This window comes from Biomphalaria glabrata, chromosome 8, assembly GCF_947242115.1.
Source record: "Biomphalaria glabrata chromosome 8, xgBioGlab47.1, whole genome shotgun sequence".
In the NCBI taxonomy this organism is placed as follows: Eukaryota; Metazoa; Mollusca; class Gastropoda; family Planorbidae; genus Biomphalaria; species Biomphalaria glabrata.
In genome coordinates, this window is record NC_074718.1 from 12,402,796 (window position 1) to 12,422,198 (window position 19,403).

Here is a 19,403-nt window from a genome sequence, read left to right on the forward strand (position 1 = left end):
TATGTACAGAATATATATGCTAAAAGCATTTTTTTCACTGAAGAAACGCATTTTCCTTACCTAAAGCTCATTAGTCATCCTATTAAAAAAGGAAATTTTGAATAATGTACTTGAATTTATAGGCCCTTGATACATTGCAAATAAAACCGATTTGTTCCTTGAAAAGATCAGATACCCTACATATTTAGACTAAGGCTTTGAGGATCGCCGCCGAAAAAAAAATCGATAAATAATATTCAATAAAATTCAAGCATAAATTGTGAGTTATAGTCCCAAATTTAACTAGAAAAATATCAGATTGAGTAAAGGTTGGAAAAAGGCGACTAGGAAAACATTATTGGTGTTTAAAACTCATCTCAATCGTGACTCTTATACTGAAAATTTTCGTTTCGCCCGTACCGCCCCCCCCCCCCAGATCCTCCAGTGCTATAGTTCAGCTTTTACCACCACCACTACCACCACCACCACTACTACTATTACTACTACCTCAGTCAAGTACTATTTATTTCCCTTGTTTGATATACCAAACAAAGTAGTTTATTACCAATAGTTAATTAACTAATTTGTAATTTTTTTAAAATTGATCCTTGTGTATTCCTGTAAAATTGTTCAAAATTTCAGCTTGACCCTAGGTCGGGTGTCTAAGAGATAATGTGTCCAAACTCTTGGCCAGACAAAGTGAGTTGATTTAAGCTTTGTAAAAAGCTGTTAGCCTACTAAAGGTCTAAAGCTGCTCTATCAACCTAATGTATTTATGTTGCCCTCCTGTGTCTGCCATGTGGTTTGAAAACACTGTGGAGGCGTAGAAACTGTAGGCGAGTCATCCAATCACGTGACATATGAGTAGTGAATGTTAAGGCAATGACCTCCAGGGATCAAACGTTTTGTTTTTTTTCAATCTGATGGTTTGAGAAGTTAGCCTGGTCACTGATTAGTAATGTCACCAAATCAGAGATCCGCTATCAGTTTCATTCGTTGGAGCTTGATTAAAGACAACATAAAATTCCCCTTTCAGACCTTTCGATCTATAGGATAGATGATGTTAAAGTCGTCTGTTTCTTTGGCCAACTGATAACAAGAAGGGTGCCATGTAACCAACATAGAAAACCAACTTCCTTTACTTTCCTGAACTAAAGTCAGCTACTCATTAGAGTTAGGTGGGCTCAGGGGCGCCGTAACAATCCCAAAATTCAAAATCCCAGTGTTCACTGATATTCGAATCCAGGACCCCAGGTTCGGAAGCGAAGCGCTTTACCACTAAGCCACCAAGCCTCCAAAGACACCATATACTCTTCATTATTTCTTGAGTATCCGAGTATCACTGTTGGTACTGTTATGGTACGATTAGGAATTTGGCGGGAAAAGTTATTTGTTTCATAAAAAGGGAAAACTTTTGACTTAGAGACAATGACGGGCGACTAGTACAAGACTAGCGAAATGTAAACAGATTACTTTTGACGGCTTTATAGAGAGGCATTTTTAATGGGTGTAGAGACTTAGCTTAACGACATACATATAACCGTAACAAGACAGTATGCGGTAGCAAGTCAGTATGTGGTAACAAGACAGTATGTGGTAACAAGACAGTATGTGGTAACAAGTCAGTATGTGGTAACAAGACAGTATGTGGTAACAAGACAGTATGTGGTAACAAGACAGTATGCGGTAGCAAGACAGTATGCGGTAGCAAGACAGTATGTGGTAACAAGACAGTATGCGGTAGCAAGACAGTATGTGGTAACAAGACAGTATGCGGTAGCAAGACAGTATGTGGTTCAAGACAGTATTTGGTAACAAGACAGTATGTGGTAGCAAGACAGTATTTGGTAACAAGACAGTATGTGGTAACAAGACAGTATGTGGTAACAAGACTGTATGTGGTAATAAGACAGTATGTGGTAACAAGCCAGTATGTGGTAACAAAACAGTATGTAGTAACAAGACACTATGTGGTAGCAAGTCAGTATGTGGTAACAAGTCAGTATGTGGTAACAAGACAGTATGTGGTAACAAGACAGTATGTGGTAGCAAGTCAGTATGTGGTAACAAGACAGTATGTGGTAACAAGACAGTATGTAGTAACAAGACAGTATGTGGTAACAAGACAGTATGTAGTAACAAGACTGTATGTGGTAACAAGACAGTACGTGGTAATAGCAAGACAGTATGTGGTAGCAAGACAGTGTCCAACTTTAGCATCATGCATCATCCAGACTTAGAATGTATTTATCTGAGAATATATATTTTAAGTTGAACCTAACAACAATTATTCAAAAGGATTTTATTTTGATTTCTAGTCCATAGTTTCTGGCCTAATCTAAATAATATTTTTTAAACAAGCTCTCTCTCTCTATTTCTCTTTCTCTCTCTCTCTCTCTCTCTGGCATTTTACATTTCGGGAAATATCATTTTCCCTATGCAACTTCTCATGGGACTAAAGAATTCAATCATTGATACACAACTATCTATGTAAAACACAATGCACTTACATTTTCGGCTTATGTCCTATAATTTTGCGACATATAAATTCGGAGCAAACAATGTCGGGACATATACATTTCCGACACATGGGCTGCAGCCGGATGTCCACCGGAAATTGTCGAAACCAAGGGAGGCAATCCTTTACGCTTCGTTTTAAACTGCTGGATAAAATTTCAAGTACGGCCGGAAAGCATCACGTCGCGGTTGGTTCCGAAGGCCGTAGTTAGCGATTTAGTGATTTAAAGTATTAAATAGCCATACGCATGAGTAGGTGAATAACTCGTCTTGTCATTCAAAATTATTCATTCATTTTTTTTTTTTGAAAATAATATTTCTCCGTCCTTCCATGTATATCATCTCCAGCAATGCCTCGGTGCAACCTTAGAAATGCTTCACTGAAATGCTGGTATTCATTGATCAATTTTTTGTTTCTGCATTCGCTCATTCTAAATAATCTCTTGAGTGATTCTCTTGAGTGATTCTCTTGAGTGATTCTCCTCATTTCTCAAAGATTTATTATCTCTGGCAATTTTTTTCCCCTAGCTTCACATCTATCTAAAACAATGAGAACCGACATTTATAATGTATAAGGCCATTAGATCTTCATGTCAGCAGCTGTCAGCATCGCTGGCATCGTCTGGCATACACTGGACGACGAAAGTCCACGCATTCCCCCAGAGTCCACACACAATAGCGCGCGCACAGACCAGACTGATCCCCTCCCTCCCCTTAATCTTGCTAAGCCCTCACTCCCCCCACACCCATTCTTTTCCCCTTTAGATTGAATGTAGAGACTTGTGGTAATTAGATGACTTTATCTTTTATGTTCAGAAACCTTCCATCTTTTTTTGTTTGTTTTTTCTTCTTAGTCCTCCGCAGATTTCTGACTTTCTTTGTCGTCACTCCCGTCAAAGGGTTTGTTGTCTTTCTCGTTAGTTAACCGCCCTTGACCTTTCAAGATTTCGTCAGATATCCGGTTCTGATGACGCCAACGAAAAAAGAAAATACACCATATAAACGAGATGTTTCCTTTAATCCAGTCATAAATACACCGTCTGCCTTGATTGGCTCTTGTTTCTAGACACGCGAAGGTCAGCGCAGGGCAATTAGTGACCAATTAATCTATAGAGGCGTGTCACCCAGTGCTATCAAGTTGTCCAGTTTGTCTGAAATAGATCTATAGTTATGCATCGGGATGTGTGTCTGTCTGTGTGTTTGTGTGTTAATATGTGTTTGTGTCTGGGTTTTGCAGATATGTGTCTGTGTGAATGTATCCCATTGTAAAAAAAATAGAAATACTTAACTTCCCCACCAGTTGGTTTTGTGTCACGCAACTAATGGCGTCACCCCAATTCAACATTAACAACAAAAACTGACATTTGTTTTTGATTTTATGTTTTTGTTAAAAGATAAGACAGTGATCCAATTACCTACATTCTTTGATCGAGACCAACCGTTACACTAGGCCTGAACACTGACCTGCGACGTCACAACCTGTGGGCAGTTTACACCAATGGCTCGTTGCTAAGTCGTACAGACCTGTGACGTGGCAAACAGCAATTGGTCTCAACTGCCCACAAGTTGCGACGTTGCAGGTCAGGATGGCTGCCTGGTCGTGCGGTTTGAGCGCTGGACTGTCGTTTGGATTTATCGATGGTCCCGGGTTCAAACCCTGCCCGCTCCCATCCCCCGTCGTAATGCTGGAGGTTTTGGACTAGGAAGTAATTATCTTCAACTCTGAAGGAACATCCGAAACATTTAAAACAAACAAAACAGTGTTCAGGCATTCTATGACGGCTGGTGTCGTTTTTATTGGTACACAACTATAACATTTGAACGATTCTTTTTTTTTTAATTATTATTTCTGAAAATGTTTTCCTTAGGTGGGTTCACCTGATCGGTGTCACCCGGTACGGTCCACACCGCCAAACGTAGCTAGCGACGCCGCTGGCCTCTCCTCATTTCCACAAACACATACACATAATGTTTTGTTTGTTCAACAGGGGAAAGAACGAGAACTCTTTTTAAAAAAATGGTTTGAAAAAAATGGGGGAAGAATGCAGTAAGGCAAACAAACATATTCAATGGTTTCCATGGAAACAGCGTTATTATAGGCTAGTCTAAGAAATCTACATATATTGAGAACGTAAATAAAAATGATTTCTATTGGCATGCTGTAGAGAGAACAGGCATTCAAACAAGCCTGAACTGTTGCTTGGGAAACACAGCGTTAACAAACTGACAGCAAGCTATATTAAACAAGGGATTGCATAACCTAAATGAAATGTGCCTTTTTTCATTCACACACGCACAAGTGAACTGCACATTTCGCCCATCCGTCAGTCTGGTACAAATGTTGAATATGTTATTTTACCATTTCCCATTCTCGGATCAAGTTAAAACTATGCACAATTATTCGTTGTCTAAAACAATACATGAATCAATTAAAAAAAACACCAATTAGTTAATTTAATTAATTATCGTAATTTATTATGTTTTCTTTTTGTAGGGAAGGCAGAAAAATCTTGCAATATTGAAAGATATTTCCGCGATTCCACTATATAAGCTTTTTATAAAAAAATATTTTTTCATATTTGACTTTTTGTATGTGTACTGCCCAATGCTAAGATACAGAAAGATAATAACATAAGTTATGTTCTCGGCGAGCCGAACGAGAATTACAGTAGTTGAACCTTAAGTTTATAGTTTAGATATAAGATTCAACCATAGATTTATAGTTTAGATACAAGATTCAACCATAGATTTATAGTTTAGATGTAAGATTCAACCATAGATTTATAGTTTAGATGTAAGATTGAACCACAGATTTATAGTTTAGATCTAAGCTTCAACCACAGATTTATAGTTTAGATGTAAGATTCAACCATAGATTTTTGTTTAGATCTAAGATTCAACCATAGATTTTTGTTTAGATCTAAGATTCAACCATGTCTAGAAATGTGTCTGTGAATTTATTTCACTGTGGAGTAGTTTTGTACTGTTTGTTGCTCTGAAATCATTTGTTCTTTACTAATTAGCCTCGGCCTGGAAACAAGGCGTGGGCTCGGCTAATGATTCTTCTCTTCTCGTTACAGGACTTTGTTCTTGAACGCGCTGCTGGGAGACTATGACAGTACAGTGACACCCACGTTTGACATGTGTAAGTGGTTCATTGATTTCTTGTTTGTAATGTTAGGTTCTCCCAAGACGTCAACTTGTTTCACGTATGGCCCCACTCAGCCACTGCTGGTGTAGTGACCCAATATCCAAGCGTATGCCTGAGATTGTCAACTGTATCCACATAGTAAACTGGTAATATATGAATATGTATCCACATGGTAAACTGGTAATATATGAACATGTATCCACATGGTAAACTGGTAATATATGAACATGTATCCACATGGTAAACTGGTAATATATGAACATGTATCCACATGGTAAACTGGTAATATATGAATATGTATGCATATGGTAAACTGGTAATATATGAACATGTATCCATATAGTTAACTGGTAATATATGAACATGTATCCACATGGTAAACTGGTAATATATGAATATGTATGCATATGGTAAACTGGTAATATATGAACATGTATCCACATGGTAAACTGGTAATATATTGTTGTAACTGAACTGTGATGCTGGTCAGTGTAGCCTCTGTGTAATCAACCGACTCATGCGACACAGGCCTGTGTACTTAAAAAGGGACGGATGTAAACATTCTCCGTGTAGGTCAACGGTGTTTTGGTTATCTGGCTATGAACTATGTGTTGTATCATAAAAACAAAGTTGGGTCAAGTCTGGCGGACTGAGAGAGGAACAAGGTTGTGTATAACTGTTGTGTTCAGACATTGACTTCTGCCCATTTGTAAAGTATTGGATTGTTTTCTCTTCATTATTTATTACACTCATTATAGTGACTAGAGTAACACCTTTAGTTAAATCACTAAGTTTAGAAAGCCTTCAGGATAGAAGACTTAAAGTAGCGAATATACATAAAACACTGAACCATAATTTTCAAATACAAAACAGAATTTAATAAAATACTCAGAAAGACACAAAATTAAATGCACATTCCTCATCCCATATGCTAGGACAAATTTGTACAAGTACTCTTTCTTCCCTAAGTGCTATTTTTTTCCCCATCAATAGCCAAATTAGTGAGTCGCTTATTTTTCATCGTTGCTCGCCATTAATTGTTGATAAACTTTAAAACTGAAAAAACTTCACTTACATATATGCAGCACTTACCGCAAGTGTCAGAAATATTCAAATAAAGACGATATTTATAAATCAATAATCTAGCCGATATCTGAGATGATGCAAATGAAAGACCAAAGAATCATTAGCCCGTTATTTTACGTGACAAAGTAATCTTAACATTTGGAAAAATTTGATCCAGTTTTTAGATTTTAGATGTACTGTCAAAATTGTCGAGAGATATGTTGGCTCGTAATCCCCCACTATTGCAATAAGTTCGTTTTGTATTTGTAGTGACATATACACATTCTGTCAGATTCTGCTTTGAGAGAAAAGGAATGATGTTCAAGATTCTTTTCAGGTAGCATTATCAGATTTTTGCCATTTGGACCCTTTGATCCCTATCGTCAGCCATTTCAACCTGACATAATAATTTCTCCATCTGAGCAGAGGCGTATCTAAGATTTTGCCATCATTTGGGGGCTTTTTTGGGGGCCCCTGCATTTTTAGTAATATTTAAAGTAAAAAACACTAATTTGGGGGCCCCCTCAAGTTGGGGCCCGGGAGGATTTTCAGATTCTCCCCCCTCCTACCCCACCCTAGCTATGCCACTGCATCTGAGCTAGAACTATGCGTGCCGAGTATAGTCTCTAGTCTTCAGCAATGACCATAATGTTGTTTATATGACAGTATGCCAATTAAATAGTTGGTGATTAAAAAATACATACGAGAATATAATTTGAATGAAAAATATTGGTATCACTGTCATCGCTCAATGGGCATAAACATTTTCTAGTATCAGTGAATTCTTTTCAAAATAGCTGAAGCTAAAAAGAATCATAGTGAAATGAAATTAAATTACAATTATCTTAACGACAGTCTCGTCATTTGCCTTCACTGCACGTGCATTAGGAATCAGTGAATGGTCAATGTCGCTGCTGCCCTGATCCTCGAAGGACACTCTTCAGAATGACTTCTAGTTCTGTTCATTCTTTCTCCAGGGAAGCAACTGTGCTGACATTTTAATTAAGATCGCTAACGTGGTTATTCTTATTGGCAAGTTTTTGTCAGCCACTTTGTCAATTAGCTTTGTCCTATAACATTGAGGGTTCTAATCCATTCATTTTTTTTGTTTCTTTTACGAACAAGGGTTAATAGCTAAATATAGTAAAAAAAAGGTAAAGTTACCCTTTCAGCGAAATATAGAAACAACTAAACTAAAAAAAATATTTTCCTTTTAATGGTAATCACGAATGGGTTCTATTTGTTCAAGAATTTTTTCAAATCTATTAATTAGGTCTAAATGAATTTTACTCAGTCTTCTATTTCTATGGCGAAAGACGGTCAACGGATCTTGTGTGGTGCCCCAACGGTTCAACAGACTAAGGGATAGTTGAAGGTGAAGGTGAAAACGTTTACGGTGGTGAACTACCACATTACTACAAACGAACTAAGAAGTACTTAGAATTTCGGTCCTAAACAAACTTTTACAATTGGACAAGAAAAAGCCTATTTCAGCTATGTGCTAGTGCAGTGATGCCCAAAATACGGCCCGCGGGTCAGATACGGCCAGCCTATATGTCGGCAAAAAGGGTAGGCACAACCCTCCAAAAAAAAAGAGGTCAAATTATGTTGGGCCTCACTTGTAAAGAAAGTGTGGCTGTTTAAAAAAAGAACAATATATAAACCTCATTATCAAACAAATAGGACGGCATTTTTGGTTTGAGCCGCGAATAAAAAGATTGTTAAACTACGCCTACAGATTGGAGATCGATGGAAGTATTTAGCAAAATAAGCGACAAGAAAATGAGTTGGTTTTATTGTAAGTACAGAAATTAAGCCATTTTCTGATGCGTGAAAGAAATCACTTCAGATATCCAATTTCTTAAGGTAACTACTAGATCCACGGGTTTCTAATCAAATAGTCTCAATATCAAGTATATTTCATTTCGTTTTTTTTTTTTTTTTGTTTTTTGTGCATTTTCGTTCATGTGGCCCGCGACACGGGAGTAAGAAATTTAAATGGCCCGCAGGTCGAATTTGATTGGACATCACTGTGCTAGTTTATTGTTTTTGTTATTGAGATAATGTATATGTCCCTAGAGACTGCTCATAATGTTATAATCTTCTCTTTTTTTTTTCCTCACATCAAATCTGAGTAGCGCTGCCAACTCTGGTGAATGTCTCACTTCAAATAAACGCTCTCAACTCGGTCAACGAGCAGACTATGGTAAAATATATCACTTTGTTTTAAAGCTATCGATAGGGTTACCAGACACCTGCACACTCTAGGAAAGGACAAAAAGGAGGACACAACCTTAATAGGAGGACAAAAAGGAGGACACAACCTTAATAGGAGGACAAAAAGGAGGACACAACCTTAATAGGAGGACAAAAAGGAGGACACAACCTTAATAGGAGGACAAAAAGGAGGACACAACCTTAATAGGAGGACAAAAAGTAAACTTTGAAAACTAGGCTTACAATGATAAATAATTGACATAAAATCAAAGGCTGTTAAAACAGTGACATCTAGAGTCTATAGTAAGCATCATATTACAAAGTCAAGGCGACTTTCATTATAAGAAAGATCTTCATTTAGGTTTTTTTTCCTTCTGATTTTACTTTGTGAGAATAAAGGTCTGTAACTAACACAATGGAGAGTCTATGTTTCTATGTTAACCGATGCTTGTCAAAAAGCCTGATATCTTTCTGATACATAGGCCTCGATTGATGCATACTCTGCTATGATAGTAAACAAAACAAGAAAGTCGGACATATTCTCCTTTTTTAGCGGACGTTTGGTAACCCTAATTTTACATACGTCTCGTAGATTAATACATTTGTTTCTTTAATTACTGAAGGCCTTATTATAATTTTGAATAACTTGTCAATCAGGACTTTTCCATTAATGTCCTGGTCACCCAGTCTTGGTACGACTTCCGGCTTCAGTTTTACGAGCTCATCAACGCTGACCATTTGGAGCTGGACTCTAAGCTCATCGCCAAGTTCTGGGTCCCTGACCTCTACTTCGTCAACGAGAAGTCGTCCGAGTTTCACGACATAACAGTCCCTAACAGGCTGTTGCATTTGTACAGAGATGGAAGAGTCGTCTACAAAATGAGGTAAGTACATTGATTTGACTTGATTCGGAAAGAACCCGCTTCATAATGCACCCCGATCAGGGCTGGCCCTAACAATCGCGGGGCCCCTATGCGAAACGGATTGCGCGGGGCCCTGCCTGGGTAGGGTTTAAGGATAATAAGTGGAAATAAAGATTTTGTTTTAGAAAATAAATTCGTTATTGTATTACATTTTTATCAAATGAAAGCTGACAATGCCGATTTTTTGTTATTGCGCGTAGAATTGGCGTTTTACATATTGAATGACACCCCAATTTGAGATTTGTATGAGTTTTTGGGAAATTGTAATAATTTCAGGAAATTTTCAGGACTTTTTCGTATATTTTGCAATTTCAGGAGATTTCCTGGAGCTCCTGGAAAATCAGGAGGCCGTGAGAACCCTGTTATAAGTTACAATGGTTTAATTTTATAATTTACACCTAGAATTAGCGCAGGACCCATTAAAGTGCGGGACCTACATGTATATTTGCGTATATATAGTAGATTACAAGAGTTATACTCTTTCGCTATGTTAGTAATGCCTCTTGCAGTAGATTCAATATCTTAACATAGTGGTTAATCAAAATGCGGACATTTGAACGCCGTTCGTGTAGATTATAGCCCAAACCTAGTATTTGTTCTTGATCTATTGATTTTATTCGATGTAGTTAAAACCGTCTTCCTGCTCTGTTACACGAGACTTTCCAAGTAGTATTGGAACTTTTCTAGTTTGATATCAAGTTTCTACACAATTCTATACAAGTTCCACCCCTTAGACTGTGCATTGGTAACAGAAAGCTTCAATTATGGATGAGAATGTTTATATGAATACGTAAATACACTAAAGAAACCAAAGCGTCTAGATAGATAATCGATGGAAAAGTATAAAACTATAATAATAGAGACACACTCAGGGAAAGCTTATTGAGACGTCCAATAATCCACGCAGCGCGGAGGAGTACACTTATCTAGTGGGTGGTGTGGCAACTTAATGGCTATTCCCGCACCATTATCTAGGACCATCATCACTAACGAAAATACTCTCCTGGTAATTTTCTGTTGTTTTTTTTTCTTTATAGTAATTTATATGGAGCACTACCATTGGCGGGGTTACTGTGAGAGTAAGAGTGGGTATGTAAGAAGTTACAGTTTACTTTGCAAGTACTTTCTACACCTCTGAGCCCACCCACCCCGCAAGCATTTTTAAATTCTATCCCCCTCCCCAATTTCTTTTCCTCATCCTTTCCAACGCTTGTCTCTAGCACTGAACAGTGTTGCTTTGAAAAAGAAACATAGCCTAATGGAGATAGAACAACTCAAGATACTAGCCAATGTTTACCAAAGTCCCGATCTTTTTTTTTCTATGTTTAAGCCCTATTAAATAAGGTTAACATCAAGTGAAAATGTTGCAATTGTTGAACTTAGAAACCACACAAAAAAAACTTAGCCTGAGAAAGACTGGCTGTATACCTTCTGAAACGTTTATACATGACCATCAATGTATCGGATAGTCACATAGATTATTTATGAGACTTGTATCCTAGGCTCGCCATCAAGTGTCTTACAATCATCTACACATTTAAGGGTTGTGACGAAAATGTTAAAAAGAATAGAGGCCATTCTGACAGCCGCTGAAAGAGGGAGATAAAGGGATGGAGAGCAGGGGAGGGATGGGAAACTTGGGAGAGAGAATGAGGAAAATGGAAAAGAGGGAAAGAGAGAAGAATAAGAGAGAGGGAGAGAGAGAGAGAGAGAGGGGAGAATAGAAAGAAAAGAGATGGAAAGAAAGAGTGAAAGAGAGAGAGGGACAGGGGAGAATAGAAAGACAATAGATGGAAAGAAAGAGTGAAAGAGAGATAAAGAGAGAATGGGGAGAATAGAAAGAAAAGAGATGGAAAGAAAGAGTGAAAGAGAGAGAGAGAATGGAGAGAATAGAAAGAAAAGAGATGGAAAGAAAGAGTGAAAGAGAGAGAGGGACAGGGGCGAATAGAAAAACAATAGATGGAAAGAAAGAGTGAAAGAGAGAGAAAGAGAGAATGGGGAGAATAGAAAGAAAAGAGATGGAAAGAAAGAGTGAAAGAGAGAGAATGGAGAGAATAGAAAGACAAGAGATGGAATGAAATAGTGAAAGAGAGAGAAAGAGAGAGACAGGAAGAGTGAGTTAGAAGAAAAGAAAAAGAAAGAGAGAATGTGTGTGTGTGTGAGAGAGAGAGAGAAAGAGAAAGAGAGAATGAAAGAAAGAGGCCTTTAAATTTTTACATTACAAAGCTCTCCTGCGTAGTCTCATCTTCTGTGTACACACTGATGACTGTAAGAGTCCAATCTCTCGCTTTGAAAAGGCGATTATATACGAGGCTTGAGTAGGTCGGGTCTAGTTCAGCTCGATATAGATTAGATGTATACATGATCCCTAGCAGAAAGTTCCCCCACCAAAGATTATAGTAATAACCTAAATCGACTGATCAATATTTGTGTGTAACTTGTTACAGTATACCAAACAAAAATTGAGATCACCCCGAAGTAAGGGCTTATAATAAATGTTTGCTTTCTCTAAGAAGTGTCGTTATGAGATCGTTATGAGATTTGAAAAGATTAGCTGGCTGGGATGAAGGTGCGGTGGCTGAGTGGTAAAGCGTTTGGCTACTCGAAACAAAGAGTCCCAGGTTCAAATTCTGGAATTTTTAATTCCGGGATCTTTAGGGCGTCTTGGAGTCCACCCAGCTCTAATGCGCGCCTGACTTTAGTTGGGAAAAAATTAAAGGCGGTTAGTCATTGTGCTGGCCACATGATTTCTTTGTTAACAGAGTTTGATGATGACTAGGATAACGATGATGACAATGATTGGTTGAAAAAATGAATGAAAGATTCGTGAAAAACAACAACAACAACATCACGACTAGTATTCACAGACAATAATGAATGACGTTTACATGAATAATGCAAAATATCTGACTTTAAAATTTAAACAAAATAGTTCTTTATTTTCTCTTTAAAATGTCATCATTACATTTTTCTATTTTAAATCCAAGCATTAAAAAATATGTAGTTCCACCAGATTTTACTACATACTATTTAGAGTTAATTATTTAGCACAAAACAAAGTAATTAAACATAATTGTAAACGCTAAAAGAACAAATATTCTTTTTTGTCTTACACTAATCAAGAAAAATAATTATGGCATATATATATATGCACCCGATGACCTTGACCTTAAGGTACAGGGTTTTTTTTTGTTCATCCCTCGTCCATTCAATCTCAAATCTCTTCATTTCAGAATCTCCCTGACAGCGACTTGCTTGATGCAACTCCACAGGTTCCCAATGGATCAACAAACGTGTTCTCTCTTAATGAAGAGCTGTAAGTAGGTTCCTCACATTAAAGTTAGGCTGGGTATTTTAATGACCTAGGTATTTTTAACATAGATCCGGAGTTAGATAGAAATCGAATTCGTTAGTTCATTTTAAAAGCGATATTATATGGTTGTGGAAGTTGGACACTGAACGCTGAGGCCGAAAGAATTCAAACCTTTGACGGTAAATGCTACAAAAAACAAATGCTGGGTGTCAGATACCAAGAAAAGAAGACAAATGAGTTTGTACAATTCAACACTTGCTTGCAAGTTCTACACTTACGCAGTACTTGACTATTATCAAGGGCTTTTTGTAGACGCCAGTACATAATTTTTCCCTGCATCATCTAGCTATTTGTATAAACTTGTCGAGATCTCGTGAGAGTTTGTTGAACTTAGGGACGTCCTTAGAAATTCCCAAATACCAGCCGAGTTTCCAGCTCTTTGACTCTTTCAAAGTTTCGCCAGCTAGTTGATAAGCTTCATAATGAAAAGAATGCAGTGCCGATACAGATAATGATTTTTAACAAAGTTCCTATTTAACAATAAATATAAGTACAAGATTACATTGCCATAAGAGCTCAATGCAAATCATAATATCTAGAATCAACAGTGACTAGCTCCCATTACAAAAACAAAAGTTCAAATTACATATGTTAAACTTTTGTGAGTTAAATTTGGTTATCAAATGCACTTTTAATACAACGCAAAAACTATATGCATGTTAAAGTATTGATATTTAAATAATGTAACAGTTTTTTTTAATTTTAACAAAGAAATGAATTTTAATTTGTAAAATAAACATTCAAAGGAGGCTGTCCACTGGCGTGATTACAATAAATTAGAGTTATAAATGAAGACCATAAGAATTGTCTTTCTTCTCGATCTCCCACTGTCTAAACAACAAATTAAATCAAAGACTGGAAAGAAGCACACAATGGTTTTAAAAGTACCTAGATCTATGTGATCACATGTTGAACACTTTCAAAGGATCCTGTGATATCAGAGAAAGATTTTAAAGCTTCTTCGTTCTCAATGTCGGAGGATTCAGATCAGGAATCCTATATCTGAGATTTACAGCGCAGTGGCTTCCAGATCAGGCAGTTCTCCGAATAGTTTTTGTTCTATAGGAAGGTTTGGGGGCCAGAGTTCGGGCCCCTTGATATAGTAGATTTTAAAGCACATCAACACATCTACAAATGTCTGAAAATGAGATATTTTGATTGAGAAGTGAAATAAAAAAAAAGAAGTTTGTTTCTCATCAATCTCTTCATCTTTGAATCCATTCTTTTCTCTTTCTGAATTATGCATTGATTAAACAACATCAGGAATTGAAACAAACAAATAAACAAACAAAACTTAAACACAAACTCCAGCATGAGTATTGATTCTTTCATTTATTCACACTTTGGCATAAAATTATATATGTGTGTGTGTGTGTGTTCGTGCTTGAAACCAATGTAGTTGGTGAATCAAATCATAACACTAACAAGGGAATGTTACTATAGACGGACGCTGGTCATATCGTATCAGTGCTCACATTGCTATCATGTGCACTGCATGAGGAACAAGACAAACATAAAATACTAGTCGACGGGCGGCGTAGCATACGCCGCTATTTTGCTGGGCCGGCCTTAGGTGACCGCAGTGGGCTCCGCACTTATGCGACCGCAGTGGGCCCCGCACTTTCATAGGACCCGCGCTAATTCCCGTGGCCTCCTGTCAATTTACCAGGAGCTCCTGAAATTGCAAAATATACGAAAAAGTACTGGAAATATACGGAAATTATTACAATCTTTAGAAAACTGATACGAATCTCCTGAAATATAAAGACAAAAATTGTCATTTTGGGGTGTCATTCAATAAGGAAAATGCCTATCCTACGCGCAATAAAAAAAACGGCATTATCCCATAATTTTGGAATCTGGTGAAAGAAGCTTCTCGCGCCTCAAACTAATAAAGAATTACTTTAGTTCAACATTTCTCGTGTATAGATTGAAACATTTGTTTATTCTTGCTATTGAGCGTTATCTATGTAGGAAATAGAATTTTTATGATATACTGTATGACTTCGCTACATGCAAGGCTCGTAAAGTTCGTGGGATAACTCTATCCGCAGAAATAAAAGAGTGATCTTTCCTTTACTTCTTCTTGTTGTCCAAACTGTTGAGCGAAGAAGAGAATTATATATATATAGATATTAAAAAAACAACAACCAAAGTTTATAAGAAGTGTACTTGTATCGATTAGTTTGGATCAGTCATGTAATTAAATTTGTAATAGATCTAGACTAACAATAATACATCTGTGCTATTATTAATATTTTTAGAAATCATTTTTGTTTAGCGCAAATTTCATGCTTTAAGCTTTCTCAACGCGCTGTAATCCTATCACCCGTTTTGGTCAAATTGGGAAAGGGGCGGGGTAAAAGATGGGGTATCTTTATGAATGTTACCGTGATCGCTGTAAAAAAAAGTTGTACAACTTGAATTCGAAATCATGGCTCAAGCCGCCTCAATTCAACTTATACCACCACATCTGTCAAGTACAATTTCTTTCCCTTGTTCAAAAAAATAATTAATACCAATAGTAAATTATTATTTCAAAAATTAATTCTTGTTTGTCAGGTAAAAGAAATAACTGTACAAAATTTCAGCTTGATCCAGCAGAAAGGATGTGGGAGAAATAATGTGTACAAACTTTTTACCACACGGACAAAGTGAAATGATATAAGCTTTGTAGAAAGGATTAGAAAACAGAATCTAAAAATAATGTGATCTATATGTTTAGACAGGGAGCACCGAAAAGAATTAGGCATTGTATGTAGACTCCTCAGTGTAATAAGCATTCCAATTTTCAATCCTTGCATTTAGTTTGAATTTGTAAAAAATGAGAGAAAAAACAATTATTCATGATACCATCATCCTTATTGACTCTCATCTTGCGTCGAATTGAAATACAATATCATAGCTAACATCTAATTCCAACACAATAATTCGAAACATTACAGTTCTGTTTAAATAATAGAATCATTAGATCTATATCTGTTATTATCGTTTTGTACTAGGTGTCTTGTATTCTCCTAGCTTGCACAGTGCGGTCTTTTTGTGAATATTTGTGTGTGTGTGTGTTGGGTGCCCGGGGGGTAGTGGAAGAAAGTTTTTGTGCTGACTTTCGGTTCTCGGCTAATAAGTCAGCCCGAGTGAATCATTAAAATCACATCGGAATTTAAACTCTAGCCTCTGAGTTGGGTAGCTAAGCTTCTTTGTACGAGACATACAAAATTATGATCTATTGGTATGTGTGTGATATTCTCATTCATGAAACTATAATCTACTTTATAGATAGAACTACACTTTCTAGATCTTGGTGGCCAAAGTAACTCGACTTTTATGTTATAGAGTTTGTGTGCGATTGTCTGATGTAGCCATGAGTAATATTATGGCAGATGATATGCTTAAATAGGCAGTTTAAATTCTAACATAACCCCATCGCAAGTGAGGGAGTGAAAGTTGAAGTGGGGGGGGGGGAACGAGCAAAAGACGAATGACTTGATGACTTGTATTTAATTTAAAATATTTATTATTTCCCTTGTATTTCTACACTCAAGTTGAAAGCTATGTATAGCCAGCCAATAAAAGCTTCGTTTACTTTGAAGTTCAACAAGAAATTTTATTCAAAACTAGCCGAATATGATCCGCGGCCTGCGGGCCGGGTTTACCCGATTCGTTTTTGAACGTTTTCGCTCTTAAGAGAGATAAATTTAGGTATTTTCTTTTTATTATTAGGGCTCCCGTTTGTGGGAAGATATTAAAGATACACTACAGTCTCTGCCATGACCTAAGGAACATTTATGTCAAGTTTTATCAACATTGGTCAAACGGTTTTGATTTCTATGCGGGATATTTCAATCTGTATACAACAAAATGTCTAATGATATAAAATTGTTATTATTAACAATATGATTATTTGTACTTGTGTTAACAGTCAATGGTAGAACGCTATATTTAGCCCCGGTATTGATGTCAAAGGGAAGTAAGTAATGGACCCAGATTCTTCAGGGTTAACGCGTAATTGCGTTTTTTACCCAGGGGACTTCACCGCCACCGCTCCCCTGACTCTTCTGGTGACTGTCATAGTCTTTAATCAGAATCCGGCGGAAATAATATGGCGCCACGTCACATGACCTCTCTCTGTTGGTGCTCCACGATGATCTAAAAACTTCTTAGATTGAAGAAGTGTGTACACAAGATGAGCGATTGATAGGATATACTTGTTGACAATATATTGACCCATTTCATTTCCCATTATACATCTGCAATCTATTTGAAGTTCGGAGGATTCTTTCCGAGTCGGCGTTAAAGGAAAAACAAAAGATGAAAAGATAGAGATCTAGCTTAGTTGAACACAAAAAAAAACATTCTCAAACAGTGTAATCAGTGCTGTCTGGCAGCTTTCAATATCTTTGTTACAAGTTTGTAATCGTTCTTTCGGCAATTAGCTTCGTATATGAATTTACATAAGTATTATTAATTGTTTCGACAATTAGTTTCACATTAGTATATACGTATACATTTGAAGAGAAAGATGAATGAAATATGTTGTAGTAAATCTAAGGCAAGCACTCAACGAAAGGTAGAAGGTAATAATAGTCGATACATTTATTTACAGCTATAAACAAATAGTTAGATATGGACTTCAGCTATCAAGTCACAGGGAGTAATGTCTTAAGTTCTACCAAGACCTACTTAACACTAGAACAGACTACCGACAAACTTCCCAGTGTCGCTTCAGGTCCTCCAAACAGTTCACTGGTATCACGCAGGACAGCACTTAGCCCAAGACAGTTCAGACCCCATAACCTGCAGATCCCTTCAGCCGGATCTACAACAGTCCTTCCTGTAGAATCAACTTGTGTTCTCCTACTCGTGGTGAACGGTGCTCTGATCCGCACCATCAGTGTCGGCACGGGAGCGGAGTTACAACAATATTATTTATTTCGCTATGTTTGATTCTACATTTCTTCTTATTAAGAGACCAGTGCATCTAGTGCTGCCATTTAACATATAACATTTACGCTTTAAGCTCTCAAGAGATGTGCAAACAGGAAGTTATATTGCTTAAGACATTCAAGTCTCTATACAAAAGAGGGGAGAATGAGAGGAAATTAATTAGAAATCAAAAGTAATTATTGCATTTCCCGTTCTAGATAATGTTATTTATAGACCTGTATAAAAAAAGGCGGGGTGGGGGGGTGGGGGGGGGGGAGTCCTTCAGTAAATAAGTTTTAACATTCATGTTGAATACTTTTGTGAATCTTATTGAAATGAGGTTCCATATTGTTAGTTAAAAGTGTGTGCTCAAACGTGTCGTGATTTCTCATTGGAGTATTGAAGTGTTTTATTTCGTTAAGAGGACAGGGGCGTAGCTAGTGATTTGGGGGCCCGAGAGGCTTGGTCTCTTTAGGGGGGCCTTTGCATTTTGATATCCGTCATCATGACATTAGATGATGGCGTAATATTTAATGTTAAAAAAAATTCGAAAAACACATTTGGGAGCCCCCCTCAATTGGGGGCCTGGGGGGATTCAGACGACGGACGCAGGAACTGAACTACTGACTACAGGGCCGCCGCTACCTATTGTGCAATGTGTGCATTGCACGCAGGCGGACGACTTTAAGGGGCGGCCAAATCATTATTGCAAGGTTTTTTAAAAAAAAATTAGTTAAATAAAAAATGTTCTTAAATATTTTATATAAATTCTAATTATTCCATTATCCTTTGAAAATATAAACGATATTCGTGCATAAGAAATTATTTTGGAAACTAGAATCAAAAAAATAGAGCAGTGTACGAGGGAATCCCACGGGTTTTTCAATAGGCACCTACTCATTTCTGGCCATGAATTTTCGCGGTTGTTGTAATATTTGTTTAAGTCAAATAGCCCGCACTATAAGTAGATCTATTACCGGTAATTAAAAAGTCAAAAAAGGGGTGTTATGGAGTGTGTGTGTTTCCTAGGCGACGGTAAGAAGAGGTTAAGCGATTGATTGGTGGTTATGCAGTGACCGTGATAAAATTAGCGTGCCTAGTGCAAATGTGAGACGATCTTAAGACATGAAAGAGTAAAGACTTTTTTTTTGTGAGCTAGATTTTGTTTAAATATCAGTTTATTTCATTACTATTAGATCTATATCTCAAGTTAAATCTGTGAATACTAAAACAGTTCTATTGAGTTTTTGTT

The 19,403-nt window shown here is 37.1% G+C and overlaps 1 protein-coding gene across 2 annotated transcripts in view; it reads left to right on the forward strand.

Moving 5' to 3' along the window:
* LOC106067228 (glycine receptor subunit alpha-2-like) overlaps positions 1–19,403 on the forward strand; it is a 96,540-nt gene that overhangs the window by 52,779 nt on the left and 24,358 nt on the right. The window contains exons 3-6 of one of the 2 annotated variants that reach the window (XM_056039515.1): positions 5,577–5,641; positions 8,851–8,918; positions 9,587–9,813; positions 13,086–13,168. In XM_056039515.1, coding sequence (XP_055895490.1) covers positions 5,577–5,641; positions 8,851–8,918; positions 9,587–9,813; positions 13,086–13,168 — 443 coding nt within the window. Of the gene's footprint in view, positions 1–5,576; positions 5,642–6,305; positions 6,362–8,850; positions 8,919–9,586; positions 9,814–13,085; positions 13,169–19,403 lie in introns of those variants that run through there. The other variant, XM_056039516.1, reaches the window with a different exon arrangement.